The following is a 17,444-nucleotide window of genomic DNA, read 5'->3' as shown; positions in this document are numbered from 1 at the left end:
GGAACCCTAGTCGCTGTTTCTGAACCTGCTGGGTAAAGTCCGGGTAGAAGCTGACTGTAGCGTTCTCATAAGCCGTAGGACCAGATAGGCGTGACGCTTGCAGGATCGCATCCCTGTCCCGAAAGTTAAAGATACGAGCAATGATGGGACGCGGAGTGGCTCCCTGCTTAGGCGGGCCACCCGGGATCCTGTGTGCACGTTCTACAGCAAAAAACTTGCTGAGGCCCTTGGGTGCCAGGTGATTCAGGACCAGATCCTCCACCAGCAGGTCCACCGAGGATGCTTCCGATGTCTCCGGGACACCAACCAAACTGACGTTGTTCCGTCTCGCTCGGCCCTCAAAATCGTCCAAGCGTCGAGTGAGATAGTCACGGGCGGCGCGCAAGTTACCGACCTCTGCCTGTAAATCGGCGACGTCAGTAACAAGGCTAGACGTCTTTAGATCGAGGGATTTGACCCTTTCATTAGTTTTCGCAAGGTCAGCCCTGATCAGGGTAACGTCGATAGCGACCGTATCCAACTTGTGGGCCAGGGCATCATACTGTTGACCCAGTGTGGCCTTCATCCCGGCAATGGCGCCCATGACGTCCCTCAACGACAGATCTTCATCCATCGGGGATTCTTCTATGACGTTGGCCGGGGATTTAGTCGATCCGCCCGGAGAGCTCTTAGCGAGGGTGTACCTGTCCATGACATTTGATTGCACGGAGCCCCCTCGCATTGCCGGTCTGGTCTTGCGTTTCTCACCCTCAGGCTTGGCGGCCATCTTAGATCGTGCGCCCCGAAGGGTAGTTTGAGACCTAGTAAAAATGGCTAGACTCGATGCGCCCGCTGCAATGTGGAAAGTAAGATGGGGACCTATCACCAGGTGAAGAGTAACAGGAGGCCGAGTCACCAGTTGTTGAGGCGTGGGTAGGTGGAGAGCAGCAAGTCAGGGCGAGCGAGACAAAGTCAGATAGGTCTAAGCCCAAGAAACGAAATTGAAAGTAGACGACCAGGCAAGGGAGGCTCGCATGATCCGTTGTTATTCAATTACTGTCCGGCTGGCAGAGAAACCGAGCCCGGGGCAGCACCGTGGAGCAGGCCGGAAAAGTTCGAGAGTCCATATCTTCGGCTCCCTAAGTCCGAATCGAAGTCCGAAAATGGATAAACGATCAGCAGGGCCGTGCCAACAATAACCAGTCCTCTAAGTCAGGATAGGGTACAGGATAGTCGGTGGAGGTGGCGAAGGTCCGGGAGCCCTGAGCTCACGCGACCATCTTGGGTGCGCGCTAAGCTCCTCCTATCATGCTTACTTTTTAAGGTGTAAATGAAACTTACTTTCAGAAACAATTCAGTTGGAGATTACCATTTCAGTGCGTTACTTCTGTGGATCTCATTTTGGATTTATATCTTTTACATTGTCAAACAATTGCTTTGGTTGTTGAACCCCTCACCACCCCTAAAAGAACACTACATCACAATGCAATAATCATCCATAACCTCTTACTCCATGGCTCTATGCTAGTCTTTGACCATGTAAAACACTGCACAGACTTTTAGCTAGGTCTGCCCTATAGGAATACCATATACAGATAAGTCACAATTTATGTCAGTGTGCTTTTCAAAACAGTCCTGCTTTGTCACCAGGTGAACTGATTCATCCCTGTCTTTCAGTAGCTCAAACATCTAACAAGTGGTAGACTTGTCCCCAGTGTCAGGAAGACACTGTAAAAAAAAGACAATTGTCATAGCCATTCAAAAAGGTAACTGAAAAGAAAAGGAAGATGATCTAAAGAGACCACAAAAGATAATAAAGCAACCTAACTTCACAATGTTTTTAACAGATTATTGAAGCCCAAGGATGAGACAAGTAAATAAACACTGGAGCAGCTCCCAATGATTATTCAGGAGTCCTAGCTTAGAGTGGAAATATTAACAGGCTTCGCTTTTCGAAGGATGAATTAAAAACCAGTGGGAGGAGTTCCAGCTGAAGTTGAAAACAAATGTAAATGTATTGCTTTGAGAGGCTGCATAGAGTCAGAGCTATTTGATTATTTCTGATTATCAGGATGCAATTGGATGTCCTGGTATCTTCATTAATTCTCAAGAGTTTGGAGAAGCGGGTACTGGACATAATGTAATTTAGCAGGTGTTAGGGGTACTATTCTCTTTCGGGGGAAAGTAAGAAATGCTGACTGCGAAGCATTTGCAATCTTCTGATCATACTAACCTGTATTTATCCTGTACTTTCTGCTTTATGTCTTGAAGTGAATCTTGCGATATATCTCGTTCCAGGTACCCTGAAAGCACCTCTGTAGCATTTTCTAAATCTGCTTGATTATTCTACAAATAGAAAGATAATTTAGTTTTAAATAATACACAGAAATTTATAGCATCCTTTGAGATGGTCACTTTTTGTTAATGTCACATTTTCTAGCTTAGAAGTGTACACATACCACCTACACAAAAACATGCACTCAAAGACCCTAGCATTGCCCAACGTTAGGGCAAACGAGCCCCAATAAAACTTAGGAACGCTTGCCAAACTTCAGTGACTGACCAGTTGCCACCTCACAACTATGTAGGAAAATGAACTCTATAGAAACAAGTGCCTATTCCACACCATGTTGTCCACACTGAGCAGCCAACGTTAACTCTATAGAAGAAATCCCAGTTTTCTTACCTCGAAGATAATGGACTGATTATTTTTTTTGAGGTAGAAGGCGAAGACGTAAGTGTACATCAGCGTTGCTCGACACTGGCAGAGGACATCAACTGCTTTTTTCAAGAACTGCACCTCAATCCAGGACATATTGTGCTGCTGCATTTCTTCCATCTTTTGCTTCACCTGAGCATAGAGTTTGTGCTCAAAACGCAGGCTCTGCATATGGTTCATGTAACGGTTGCAATAGAATAGGTACCTCTGTAAGGCTGCTCTGGATCGCTGCGTCAGTACACATGAAATACAATAAAAATAAAGTGACAACCTTGAACAGAGTTGGAGAGCAAAAGAATGAGGGTATGCAAACAGCAATGTGGTGCATTTACACCTTGAATTCCAGGTGCAACTGGTATGCCTGCTAGGTAGTGACCTTCTCTAAAGAAGTACAAGTGAACAGCAATTAATAATGTCTTCCCAGAAGAACCACAATGTTTCTTTAGAAGAGTAATATTTCATAGCTCCTCACCGAGTTCTTGTTAAAATAGAGGGCTTTAAAAGAATCTCAGATTTTATTTACACAAAATATTACAGGTTAGCAATTAAATGCTTCTGTTTCACTAGCAGTGTTTATAAAAACAAGGGAACAAGTTACTCAAAATCCCTGTTCTTCTCTGAAATTATACTGCACATTTCCTTTTGTGTGGTATTCTAGAGCACAGTTTCACTGATAAAACCATGACACTAAAATGAAATAACCTCCAATATATATATATATAAAAAAAAAATCCCTTTATTTACCAAAATATTGACCATTGGACAGCTAAGAAAACAAGCATTGGCATAGCCAATAGGTCTCGCCTTTGGGACCTTATACGTATTTAATTATGCAGCACAATATCCTTGGTGCAACATCAACTGTTGCATGGCTAAACACTTATAATGTCCCAAAGGTGAGACCTATTGGCTATGCCAATGCTTGTTCTCTTCTTCCTGGGACTGCACTCCGGAATAGGAAAATGTCGAAAAAAGAGGACATTTCCAGCAAAAGTGTTTCTTTCTTTTTTGGATCCATTTTACGGGGGAAGGAATAAAGAGGAAAGAGAGGGTAAAAGGTGTTTCTTGAAGTCACAGTTTTTTGCAAATGAGATGGGGCGAGACGGAGACAGAAAGAGAGGGAATAAGAGGAAGGGGGTGGCGGCTGAAAGTGTCAGAGCAGATAAAGTGGACTCTGTTCTTGTCTTTTCTGGGCAAGAAGGAAGAGAAGAGTCCCTTTCCTCCTCTGCCCAACCCGCCCGTCCACGAACGGCCGAGTCTTACCTACAGGCCTTGGCTGGGGCGCATTTTTTAAATAAAAAAGTAGGGGAACGGATATCATTAAATTAAAACAAGCATTTGCAATGCAATAGGTCTCGCATTTACACGAGTTTTAAATATTGGCATAGTAAATGACTGCCTTTTATTTAAGTTTTAAAAACAAAGAAAAGGCAGTCATTTACAATGTCAATAGCTCAAACTTGCATAAATGCGAGACCTATTGCATTGCAAATGCTTGTTATAGGTGCTTCTGGGATGAGTTTACATTACAGGACACCCTCTTTGTTGCAGCTCATATCTTTTTCTCATCTTGTAAAGAAAACACCGACCACTCGTCGGAAAAGCGGAACATTTTGCGGACTACATGGCAGACTTTCAAAAAGTGTCACAATTGATGGAGCACGATTTTAGTAAATAAAATAAAATCTGCTCAGAGAAAATCCACCCGTGTGTGTTTTAATAAAGTACTAATGTGTGTGAAATCCCAAGAATACTAAAAACGTGTAAATTCTGGAAATACAACTGGAAAATGTGCAAATGTTCACGAATTTAAAAGTCAGAAAAACACATGTAGTGCAGATGACATAGAGAATAGTATCCTGTCTGTTCATTTGTTTTTATGTTTCCCGAAATGCAGGAATAAACAACTGCAAACACAAGAGAACTTTTATTCTTCTTGAAAGTTATGTAGGCCTTAGAAAATGACTTTTCTAAGAAGAAGAAGGGAGGGGAGGCAAAGCGGCGGGTAGAAGAGAGAGGGCATGAAGGGATCGAAGGCAAGGGAAAGAAAGGGAAGATGGACGAGATTAAGAGGAGCCACAGATGGACTTTAGAACAAAGCAGCGCTGGGAGGGGGGCTGGGCACGAAGGAAGGAGAAATGCGACTGGCGGCCGTGAAGTGTGAAGCAGTGGGCGGGGAAGCAGATCCCTTTGAAGCTCTCGGAGCAAATGGTAAGGGGAGGAGAAATGCTGCTGGAAGGCTCGGGCAAGCTCGTGCACGAGGACGTGCACTTGATGAAAACGCTTTGCTTTAGTTTAGCTCTTGGTTTCACCCCAATAGGGCTCGCCTATTATATCCCTGCGGGATATTAATAGGCGAGCCCTAAAAACCAGTCTCATTTAAAAACACGAATTGTGTTGATCTCTAGGCTTTGGCGAAGAGTTTCTTCTAAACCAACTACTAATCAGAGTCCAATCAACTTGCTTACTTCATCATTACAATGTAACAAGATCACACACCAATGATCTTGCTTAACAGGTACTAAAATGATGGAAATTCAAAACACTGCCTAACCTAAATGAATAAAGGAAATCCTGAAGTGCCTTAGAACACAGATGGCAACTATGTCAGCTCATTACCAATCTCAAAAAGGCATCAGTGGAGAGGAAAACATTTCAGAAGCAAATCCATTTATCAGTGACCACTTTGATTCAGGAGGAAAGATAGAATCATTCTATACCAAATTGATCTGCACTGCCATGCAACTAAATGCCTGTTTTTGATATTGTTAGAGTCAAATACACCCCTTAAATCAATAAATACCCCTCTTGTTAATTAGCCAAATGCTTGATAAAAAGGTTACAATTACCAAATTGATTTAAGACCCTTCAGCCCAGACACAAATCCACTAACAAATGGATGACCTTTAACTAGAATATTGCTCCAAAAGTGATCAATATCATTTTAAAGCCTTACTCATGGGTAGAAAATGGGTGTTGCAGTCAGATTGTTCAAATAAATGAGGCGTGCAGAACATATTTAACATGCTTTTTTAACAGTTTGATAGCTTTGCAAAAAAGCCAGAAGCCTCTTCAAAATGGATTGCATAGCTCAAAGTCGAAGATTACACTTGCCCAAATGTAGTGAATCAGCCACTTTAGTGTTCTGATGCCCTGTGATGACCCTCGATCACCACCATTGTGTACTGACTTTAGTGTGCTATGTTACCTTAGCTTTAATGTAGGAAGGTCTTGCATATGCCTATTTCTCTTCTGTTCTATACTCTTGCTGTTTTTCAGTAGAATAATCTTGCCAAAGAATAGAAGGTATGGGATGTCAAGGTGCAGTGTTGGTGATGGTGCACACATGAGCTCCATAGTGGATACTGAGGGATTAAGTGCATAGTGCTATTTGAAATCCTACCAGCCTCTGGTGTGCTTGCTGACTTGCTTCTGCCAGTCTGCCACTCGGGACACTATTCTGACCAAAGTTGAGAGCCTCTGTTTTCAGAAGACCCAGAACAAAAGCCTATTTGGGAAGAGGGTGTCACACTCCCTCCCACAGGATGACCTGCTGATTAGCCTTCCTAGACTAGCAAGCTTCAAAGAGCTGCAGCCTTTCAAATGCCAATTTTATTCCCTTACAGGAGAGGAACTCAACCCTTTTTGGCACCTGGACAAGTGGGAAAATTAGCTAGTCGGTAGGTGTGCCACCCCAGGGGGCTGAGGCTAAACTGAGGTGGATACATCTTTGTGATGGTACATTTAGGAAATCTAGGAAAGTGTTATCCCCTTATGGTCATATAGGGGGTATAGTGACTCCAAGGGTCAGTAGCCTATTGACTTCTACTATACACTCCCCCAACACCCAAAATTTCCGCATTTAGGGGAGGCCCTGGCACCAGAAGAACAGATCCTGATCACCTGAAGAAAGTAGGATGAGAAGTCTCAACAGTGATAACAGAAGACTAAACAACTGGCTGCACGTCAGCCCTGCCGGCTGACTTAGCCCATTGCACCAAAAGTCGTCTTGTCCTGCAGCTGCAGAGTCAGCTTTTGCCCAGGAACCAAGACCTCCTGAGGGACAGCGTAACTGTACCCTGCCTCCTGCAGACAACAAAAGAATGACTGCAACGCACCACAGCCCCCCAAACCAGTGTCAAAGTGGCCCAACAAAGTGGCCCAACGATGTCAGTGTGGGTCCCCAAGCCCTCAAGGTACCAAAACCACTGTGGAGTGACTCCTCATGAACGCCCAGATATTGCCTGCAGCCTCTGTAGGAAGACCCCCCTCAACCGAGAGTGTTGTCGGATGGAGAAACTTGACACCCCAAAGACCCTCTGCACCCGGACGGCCTGCCCCGAGGAGAAGTGGACCAAAGGTGTCCCCATGTCCCCCAACATTGCAAGAACCATAGCCACTCTTTCACTGGACTGGCCTCTCATTCCCCTTCTGCAGCCTCTTTGTGACGATTTCCATTGGTTTGCTTTGGGCACCCAATGCTGTTAGCACCACTGCAGTTGTTCCAGTGCCGCTGGAGGCGACCTGTTGGTGCTGCCTTGACCTTGCCCTGTACTCACCTTTTACCCAAGACACTGGTCCCGTGAGTCGCGGACAAGTACTAGTAATCAGCATATTATTTTCTTTCAATAGGTTAAAATGGCTAAACTCGGAAATTGCAATGTTGAGTTTTTTTTTTTACTGAAAAGTATTTCTCTTTAAAAACTTACCTGAATGGCTTTCTGATGCTTAAACATATACTTGCCAATTTTAAACATTTGTGTGGATCTCCATCTTGAGTCATGCATCTCAATTATTGTTCAGTGTGTGTATTTTCAATGTCTTGTACTCCTCTGTGATAGACCCAAGGCTGCTCGACCATACTAATCCCTAGCAGAGCACCGAGGGATTGCCATAGCAAGCCCCTGTCCAGTCATAAGGGAACCCCTGCACTCTTTACAAGATGCATCTCATTTTGATTTAGCATATAAATAGCCAGCTTCCTACAACAAAGGTGCCATACATTTTTATGGAATGGATTGCTGCAACAAATTAACTTACTAAAGCAAGATAAAGAGATGGCACTTCAGAAAATAGTAGTTTACCTCAAAAGTTTGTTTTACACCTTACTAAATAAGCTGAGCGCCTTGATAATATTAGAAGCTATTACAGTTAGAAAAATGGCTTGATTTCATACTGTTTGTAAAACCATGACCTAAAAACAGTATGTGTTTGAGAGGTCGTAGGAATTTCAAATGTCTTCCTTGATGCCTCCAAGCACCCACTGAGCTCCTGAAGAAACCCTCTCCATTTCCTCAGAACAAAGTAGGCAATCTGCAAAATCAGAATGGGGGCACTTCAAGGTGTTTTTAAATGATGTAATTAAATAGTATAATGCATTTACTGCCATGATGAGATAATAAAAAGCAATGCTTTTTTATTATATGGGACATGCATTGATTTGAAGGAATAAATTATGCTTTTTGCATGCTGTTTGAGTGTCTTCACAATCCAGAACTTTCTACAGACATTAAATATTTCAGTATTTGTATTAAGGCTGACAACACAAGGACGGCGTATGCAAAAGAAACAATTGATGGACGGAATGCTGGATAATGCAAATGTTCACCCACAGTAACAAGGATGTGGATTTAATCCATCATTCGTTTGCTCACCACACTACCACGGTTTGGACCCAACCATATGCAAAGCAGTCTTGACCCTGTTCCTAATGGGAACAGTCCAGCCTGAACTGCCAAGCCAGGTCAACCCTGGACCAAAAACAAGCATCCTGGGACCGGTTTCAGGGCATCATCCTTCATCAGCCAGGCTAGTTTGAATCCAGTGGTGTAGTGAGCATGCGACCCACGTCTGAGCAAACCCTTCCCACTAAGGGCGACATATGCAAAAGAAAGTATTGATGGATCGAATGCTGGACAATGCAAACATTCACCCCCAGTCACAAGGATCTGGGTTTAATCCATCATTCGTTTACTCCCCACACCACCCCAGTTTGGACTAATTTGCATATAGCTATGTCTGAACTGGGGTGGCGAAGTGAGCTAAAAAATGATTATGGCTCAACCCAGTTCTGTGACTAGGGGGGGGGGGGGGGGGGGGGGGGGGTGGGGGGGGGGGGGTGGGGGGGGGGAGTGTGAAGGTCTGAAAAGTTTCAGCACTCCGTCCATCACCAAGTTGGCAGGTTATGCCCAGCTGTGGGTCACTTACTCACTTTGCCACTGGATCCAAGCTAGCCTGACTGATGAGGGTTGTTACCCCGAAACCAGTCCCAGGATGCTTGTTTCCGGTCCAGGGAAGGCATGTCTGAACTAGGGTGGCGAAGTGAGCTAAAGAAATACGGCTTCAAAACATCTGTGACTGGGGGTGAGTGTCTGAAAGGTTTCAGCACTCCGTCCATCTCCTTGTGTTTGCTTTGTCCACACTAGGACAGCACTTAACATCTGAAACAGGATATAAAATCTGAAGTAAACAATGTAGATGAGGCCACTAGAATTATGCGATTTTATGGCTGCAGCATTTTCCGCATTTGACAATGCATAATCTGCAGATTTTAACAAAAATGTTTCTAGCTCAAACAGATCAAAACTCAATGATTGTATTGCAGTGTAGTTTAAGGTCCTTCCAAAGGCTGACTGATCACCTTTCTTACTTACTGTTGCATTTGTGTGTTTAGCTGGTACTGAGGTGAAACATTTGCCAAGACCGTGTTAACATGTGTCAAAATCTGAAGGTAAGAAGTAATACTACCACTAAATGTGATGCACTACGGAGCATAATTTAGTCAACCCTCTCACACATTTTGGCCCTCTCCTGCCTTATGATTTAGGGGCCCTTGTGTAGATCTCATATAGCAGCTAAGGTGCAGAGTAAAAGGTTGCATTTTCAGGCTAGTGGAAAGTAAAATAAAAAAATAAAAAAAACTTACAGAATATTATATATTCACAAAAGGAAAGTTGAAGGTTAGGTCAACCAAATAGGTAAATAAAAAATAATTATGCAAATTCAATAAATTTTTCACAATTGCAAATTGTTTTAATCCTAAATCCTGTAGAGGTCAGTGCTCAGTCGCTGCCGCCAAACATCTTGGAGAGATATAGGTAAGCCTTCCTACCCTCTTCAGAGGACAGCTGCCTCCTACACACCAACTACATACTGAATCTTCCTTTTCATGATGCCCATTGGACTTACCTCCTGTGCATCTCTGGCTGCTTTTGCATCATCTTCATTATAACGATTGCAGTTATACCTGAAATAAAAAAAAAAAAAGGGTGCAAAGACTGAGGCACTAGCAAAAGGAAATAGAAGAAAATAATACTTAATTGTGGTTCTGCCTCGTACGAAACCTCACTGAAGTCATTGATGTCGAATATTCCCATCTATGCACTGGCTACCCAGAACATTTTACTTGGAGGACGACCTCATTGCTAAGCTTCCTAATTGGCAGCACAGCCTTACCAACATTTTATTTCTAAGCAGAGAAAAAATCCATTTGAAAGGGCATTAAGATCACACTGCAGAACCTAGCTTAAGGTATGTGTAGCAGTATCCTAAATAACCTTTTACCTTCCCACTCTGCTAGGGTAAAATGTAGGGAATGTGTGCCTGTCATGTCAAAGGGTGACCATACCTATAAAAGTAGTGTTTCTTTCAGAAGTCAGCAGATTCCCTTACACCAGCATACAATGTACTCAGTTTGCTGCACAGTTCGAGTATTTTTTGGGCTTGTGTTGAGGATCTCCGACGAATAATTATGTGTTAATAACCCAGTTTCTTATAGAACAGTGAAGCTTTTTTCCATCTTCGTTCAACATCTTCATCTACCCATTTCTCCATATTTTGTCAACACTGAAGGGAATTTTTAACTGAAATGCCATCTTTTTAAAAAAAATACCTTTGTGTTGAAGAATAAAGGCTGAATCAGACCCTCATGTCAGTGTGGTGTTTTTCACCTACACATTCAGTAAAAGGCTGCAAGTTTTGTAAACAGAAAAAAAATAGACAAAATGTGGCCTTCAAGACAGCGGGAATTGAGATTTCAAGGAACCTAGAAGACATCAGAGACGAAGGAGAGAAATAAACAAAAAAAGGCAGAACAGAGAAGGGACTCTTATGAAATTACTTCCTTATGATAAATACCCAGAGAGGGAGCTCTAAAGCGAGAAAGCGAAGAAAACCTCATTTTCCTCATTCTAAACACTCTTGCCACACCAGAGTGTACTGGTAGACGTTAAGATCATTGGCACTGAAATGCTCTGTTGAGGATTTAAATAATGCCTAGATACCAGGGTCCCATGGTTTCATCTAAGACTTTGACTTCTGCATCAAAGTCCAGTCCTACAGCGTGAATACTTTCAACTTTAGGACATTACATCAAATCCTTCTCGCTTGCAGTCGAGGAAATCTAGATGTAAGATGTTGAGATCCCCACAGAGGAGATTGATAACAAGAATATAGACATTAAATTTCTTCAGCATCAGTTTGCTCTGAAAGACCAGCCTTATGAGCAGTAATGGAGTAAAGTTGCCCTTTGCCAGCTCCAAGGTTCACAATTCCAGCTGAAGAGCTAATTCAAGAACTACTCAAGCCTCTGAACCTTCCCCCAAGGCATCTCATGTGTCAATCTCCTAAATGTCCTATGCCACCACAAGGTCCTGTTATAGACCCTTGATATACAGATATGTATGGATCTATTAGACCTCGAGCAGGAAGAAAACAAGTTACTTACCTGTACCTTTGGTTCCCCAGTATTGCTAACTTTCATAGATTCCCATGCTTTGTATCATTCCCCGTCGTCGGAATGGGAGCCTTGGTAAATAAAAAATACCATAGCAGTAAGCACAAAGTGAAAAAATAGGCCTAGGCCTCATCTCATTTTGTAGCTTATCCACCTCTTTTTGTAAAAGAGACCAAATTCTTGCAATATCCAATCAGAGCAGCCTGACCCCATAGAACCTTCCTGAGAGAGCCTCAGAGCCTCAGATTTTCGTAGCCGTTGTGAACAGCAACATCATTGAACAATAAGGCTGAGCTTTCCCAGGGGAGGAGGGTGGGCGCATGGGAATCTATGAAAGTTACCAATACTGGGGAACCAAAGTTACAGGTAAGTAACTTGTTTTCTTGCCCCAGTATTGGAACTTTCATAGATTCCCATGCTTTGTATCAGAATAGCTAGCAGTAAAGAGAAAGCATATTTTGTCATTTGTATATCTGTAAATGTCATACATACTCATAAGAAAAAACAGATACACATTGGCATTACCAAGCAGAACAACCACAAGTAATACAAAATATGCAATACAGGAAGGCGGGATAGAAAGGAAAGCACACCGACCTATTGAAAAAGGTTCCTCAAGACCGCTTGGCCCACTGCCGCATCCTCTTTCACAGAAGAATCCAAGCAGTAGTGGCGAGTGAAGGTGTGGACACTGCTCCATGTCGCCGCTCTACATATGTCCTTGATCGGGACACCAGAGAATAGAGCCACCGATCAAGCCATTGACCTTGTAGAATGAGCACGAACTGCTCGCTGAAGCGGCTTGCCCGCTTCTCGATGGCAAAACTGGATTGCACTTGATATCCAGCGGGAAATGCAGGGTTTAGAAATTGGATAACCCTTTCGCGGAGCACTGTATGAAACAAAAAGCTGGGAAGACTTCCTGAACAGTTTCGTCCGCTCCAAGTAGAATTTGAGACATCTATGAAAGTCCAAAGAATGTAACGCCCTCTCTGCTGGCGTGGAGGGCTGCGGGAAGAAGGATTTTAAGATCACCGGCTCATTCAGATGAAATTCTGAGGGGACCTTTGGAATAAATTTAGGATTTGTCCGCAGGATGAGAACATCATTCTTGAATTGTAGAAAGGGTTCCTCAATTGTGAATGCCTGGAGCTCACTAACTCTTCTAGCCGATGTCAGGGCCAAGAGAAGAGCCGGTTTCCATGATACAAACTTCATATCGGCCCTGTGGATAGGCTCAAACGGAGCCTTCATCAGATGTGACAGGACCAAATTAAGATGCCAGGCTGGTGGTGGAGGCCGGACTGGAGGAAAAACACTGAACAAGCCCTTCAGGAACTGTTTAATAATCCTCGCAGACCAAAGGGAAGGACCTGATGATGATAGTCTAAATCTAGAAATGGCCGCCAGATGAACCTTCACAGAAGAATGAGCCAATCCAGATTTTGTAAGAGAAAGGATGTAAGGCAAGAGTTGGTGCGGTGCAGAAGTATATGGATTTAGACCTTGCCTCTGACATCAAAGGCAGAACCTCTTTCACTTTGCCCGATAGGTTTTATTCGTACTAGGCGCTCTGGCCTGGGCTAAAATGTCTCTACATTTACCTGGAAGAGTCAAACCCTGGAACTCTGTGAGCTCAGGAGCCACGCTGTCAATTGGAGTGACCTCAGATCTGGATGCAGAACCTGCCCGTGAGCCATTGTTAATAGTGATGGAACAGGCCGCAGGAGAATTGGTTGATCTTGAGAGAGAAGAAGAAGTTCTGTGTACCAAAACTGCCTGGGCCATGCTGGTGCAATCAAAATCATTCTGCACGGCTCCGCCTTGAGCTTGCGGATCAATCTCGGGAACAGCGGAATTGGTGGAAAGGCGTAAACAAATGCGCCGTACCAGGCTATCAAAAGCGCATTCCCCAAGGATCCCTGATGGTGATCCCCGCTTGCGTAGCACTGGCATTTGGCATTCTGAGGATTCGCAAACAGATCGATGGTTGGGGTCCCCCAACGTGAAAACAGTTCCTCCAGAATGGTCTAATCCAATTCCCATTCGTGGCTGATCGTCTTTTGGCGACTCAAAGCGTCCGCTGTGGCATTGAGTGTGCCCGCAAGATGTTCCGCTGAAAGAGTGATATTGTGTCGGATCACCCAATTCCAAAGTGTCTGTGCTTCTTTCGAAAGGGTGCAGGATCTCGTCCGGCTCTGCTTGTTTATGTAGTGCATGGCCGTGGTGTTGTCTGTATGAACCAGCACGGAACGGATGCGGATCCTTGGAAGGAAAGCCTGTAAGGCTAGACGGATGGCCATAAGTTCCAGCAGATTGATGTGGAACTTGCCTTGGATTGTGCTCCAATGACCACTGACTTTCAGTTCTTGGAGGACCTCTCCCCACCCCTCCATGGAAGCGTCTGTTGTCAACACCATGGGAGATGGTGGAAGTTGGAATGGCAAACCTCCTGAAAGATTCTCCTTTAGAAACCACCAGCTGCTTGCTTTTCGCATTCCCGGTGTGATCACGATCTTGTCGTCGAAGGAGCCTGTCACCCGACGCCATTGTTTGTCCAGCTGTTCCTGCAGTGGACGCATTCGAAGCCTGCGGTATCAATGGTATGCAGGACGATATCAATCCGAGAAGCGATTTGTATTGACGGACTGACAGACTTCCTTGTGTGCAGGAGGCGAGCTGAGAGAATCAGTTTGGTCTGGCGCTCTTCCGAAGGGAAAGCCATGCAGCAATCCGTATCCAGGATAGCACCCAAAAACTTCGCTGTCCTGGAGGAGCGCAAAATCGATTTCTCCTTGTTGAGCCGAAGGCCCAGCTGCTCGAACAGTTGACTGCAGCTCGTGACTGCCCTGGACGCTTCTTGGAACGAAGGAGCCTTTACCAGCCAATCATCCAGATATGGGAAGACTTCGAAAGACTGCTTCCTGAGAAAAGCTGCCACAGGAGCCAGTACCTTTGTAAAGATCCTTGGTGCGGACCGGAGACCAAAAGGTAGTACTCTGAATTGAAAATGGCTCTTGCCTACTGTGAATCGAAGATATTGCCTGTGAGCTGGATGAATGGGCACATGGAAACATGCATCCTCCAAATCTAGGGTTGCCATGTAGTCCCCTGGATTGAGAAGACGGAGAATGTCCTGAAGGGTGACCATCCTGAAAGACAACTTGATGAGATAAGTGTTGAGCTCCCGTAGATCTAAAATCGGACGCCATTTCTCCTTCGTTTTGCGAACCAGGAAGAACCTGGAATAGAACCCTCTACCCTTCTGGGAGTGAGGTACAGGCTCTATTGCCCCCTTGATAAAGAGTTGGTGGGCTTCGAGACGAAGAAGTCCTAGATGTTTGGGTGTAATGGCGTCTGGAGCGCTCGTTGGAGGAAGATTTTGAAACTCCAACGTGTGTCCTCCTTTGATGATGTTCAGGACCCACTGGTCTGATGTTATGACCGTCCAGCTGCTTAGGCAATGGGCAATCCTGCCCCCAACTGGTGTTAACGAGGGTACAGGAACAGTAGAAAGAGCCACATGGCCGCTATTGTCTCTTAGAATTGTCTCTCCTCTGTTGACCCTGACGTCCTCTTGGCACCTGGCGAGAGAAAGACCCCGACAGACCCTGCCTCTGCGAATATTGGGGTTTGTAAGACTGACCAGGTTGAGAGTAGGAAGAGTAGCATTGCTGATTGCCGCCTCTGTAGGATGAGAAACCTCTTCCTCTTGCCCCCTTAAAAGGAACTTTGCGGTATTGTAATGTTCCCAAGGATTTAGCCGTGTCAGTATCTTTCTTTATGCCTTGTAGGGCGTCATCCACGTGTTTACCGAATAACATCTCTCCGTCATAAGGTAGGTCCAGATTCTTGTTCTGTACTTCTTGCCTAAACCACGTGGCTCGCAGCCAACCCTGGCGTCTTAAAACAGCCGAGCCTGCTCGCGCTCGGAAGGCCGTAGTTGCTATATCCATAGCGCAGTCGATTACCTCCGAAGAGGCACGCTCCCCTTCCATCAAGATTTTCCTGACCTCGTCCTTAGACCCATCCTGAAGTTCTTACACAAAGGGGGACAGGTCACACCACATCTGGCGATCATATCACCCCAGAATCGCCAGAGCATTAGCCGCCCTAACGAGGAGACTGGCCATTGTGGAGAATCTTTTTCCTACATTGTCCAGACGCCTCCCCTCTTTATCAGGTGGTGTCGTTAGCGGTGTGGATGGATTTTTGGATCTACTCTGTGCGGCCCGGGAGATAACCAAGTCTGGTTTTGGTTGACCTGTAAGACATGCAGGGCTGCCCTCCGGCGCCTTATATTTTTTCTCCAGTCTGGGAAGCACTGGGAGGACCGTGGCAGGATTATGCATAGCCTTTATTCCCTCTGACCAAACATGCTCAATGATGGGGATGGAACGAACTGACTTCCGGAATGGTTCTTTGAAGTCGTACAAAAAACAGTCAGATTGAACTGTAGTAATTGGAAGACCAAATCTCTTGGCCGCTCGTTCCATTAGGTTGTGAAAACCTCCAATATCTGCAGGAGGAGAGGTTGCGGTATCAGGCCCTGTTACATCTGGATCTTGAAGGCCATCCTGATTCCAGTCCACATTCTGATCTTGGTCAGGATCCTCCTGCTGATCCACATCTGATGAGGCATCATCATCATCCCGAGTGGCAACCACCTCCTGAGGATGTTCTACGGGCTCTGGGTCATGCACCCTTAAGGGCAAAGCGTCTGCCACTGTTTGCGGTACTGGAGGCAGAGGTGTGGGAGGACGTATTTGTTGAACCTCCTGTTGAGTAGGAAACCGCCTCCGATAGTCCTGCAACATTAATTGCAGGTCTGAGATGAGTGAGGACGGCATCGCTACCATCTCCTGTTGAGACCCTCGTGGAGATCTTTGCGAATGATCATGCATGCAAGGCCTCTCTTGCTGGTCATAACAGTCTTGCGGAGCATAGTGGTGTTGCTCCGACTCGCCTTCCTCAGTACTGACCTCCTGTCATTTGACTTGCAAGTCAGATGGGCTATAAGCTGGTCCATAATTGCTATAATTTTCCTCCTCAGATTCATCATCAAGTAATAATGAAGGAGGCAACAGCGTAACCCGTCGTGGAGATGTCATTTCTGGAGTTATACGCCTCTTCCTTTGAGAAATGCAGATTTTTCCCGTCATCGACGGGATCGTCGTCGACGGTTCAATCTTTGTCGACTGTTTCGCCGACGGTAGCGCCGATGAAGAGACTGTGCTCGTCGTCAAAAGCGGAGTCGTAGACGGCGAGATGGCTTTCATCGACAAGGGTTGGATCGTTGACGGAGTCGTCGACGAGCTCGTCGTCAGAATCATGGGAGCGGTCATCGTTGTCGTTCTTGTCGTCGTCATCGCTACTCTCGTCGTCGACGTAGAAAATGTCAGCTTCGTCGACGAGGAACAGGAATCAGGCGTCTTAAACGTCGACGACGGTGTAGATGCCATCGACTTAGCCATCGTCGACGAGGCCATTTTCAAAGACAAGTCTTTCTTGACAGGAATCGTCGACGCACCTGTAGTTTTCACCGTCGACGGACGCTGTTTTTTGTCAAAAGCAATGTCCTGAGGCGTAGATGAAGGCTTTTTCACCCCTCTTTCTCTCTCTGAAGTTGGTGAAGTCAGAGAGAGTCGATTTTCTTAGCCTTCTTTGTAGGTTGCAACTCCTCAGGCTGTCCCTGCCTCTCCTTTTCACCATGGTGAGGAGATTTTAGGGAAGCAGGCCTATCAGGCCTATCAGAGATCCCAGGCAAGGCCTTCACATGGGGCTCATTAGATGTTGAAGGGGAAGACCTACCCCTCTTCTTTGATCTTCTTGATGACACAGCAGAAGAGCCCTCACTGTCCGAAGACAGAACTTCCTTGCGATCCTTCATCTTTTGCAACCAAGTCAGCAGGCAGCCTTCTCTGTCCCTCAAGGTCGTAGTGGAGAAGGTCCTGCAAATCTTGCAGTCAGTGGCCTTATGGTCCGGGTATAAGCAGTATATGCAGTCTTCGT

At 45.2% G+C, this 17,444-nt stretch overlaps 1 protein-coding gene across 2 annotated transcripts in view; it reads right to left on the bottom strand.

The window, feature by feature from the left end:
• ARIH1 (ariadne RBR E3 ubiquitin protein ligase 1) overlaps positions 1–17,444 on the bottom strand; it is a 501,132-nt gene that overhangs the window by 57,210 nt on the left and 426,478 nt on the right. For both annotated transcript variants that reach the window (XM_078685029.1, XM_078685030.1), the window contains exons 11-13: positions 9,887–9,944; positions 2,666–2,926; positions 2,213–2,325 (exon numbers count right to left, since the gene is read on the bottom strand). In XM_078685029.1, the coding sequence (XP_078541155.1) occupies positions 2,213–2,325; positions 2,666–2,926; positions 9,887–9,944 (432 nt within the window). The remainder of the gene's footprint in view (positions 1–2,212; positions 2,326–2,665; positions 2,927–9,886; positions 9,945–17,444) is intronic.

This window comes from Lissotriton helveticus, chromosome 3_2 (assembly GCF_964261635.1).
Source record: "Lissotriton helveticus chromosome 3_2, aLisHel1.1, whole genome shotgun sequence".
NCBI lineage: Eukaryota > Metazoa > Chordata > Amphibia > Caudata > Salamandridae > Lissotriton > Lissotriton helveticus.
Note: the sequence above shows the minus strand (reverse complement) of the source record. Positions and strands in the feature narration are given on the sequence as shown.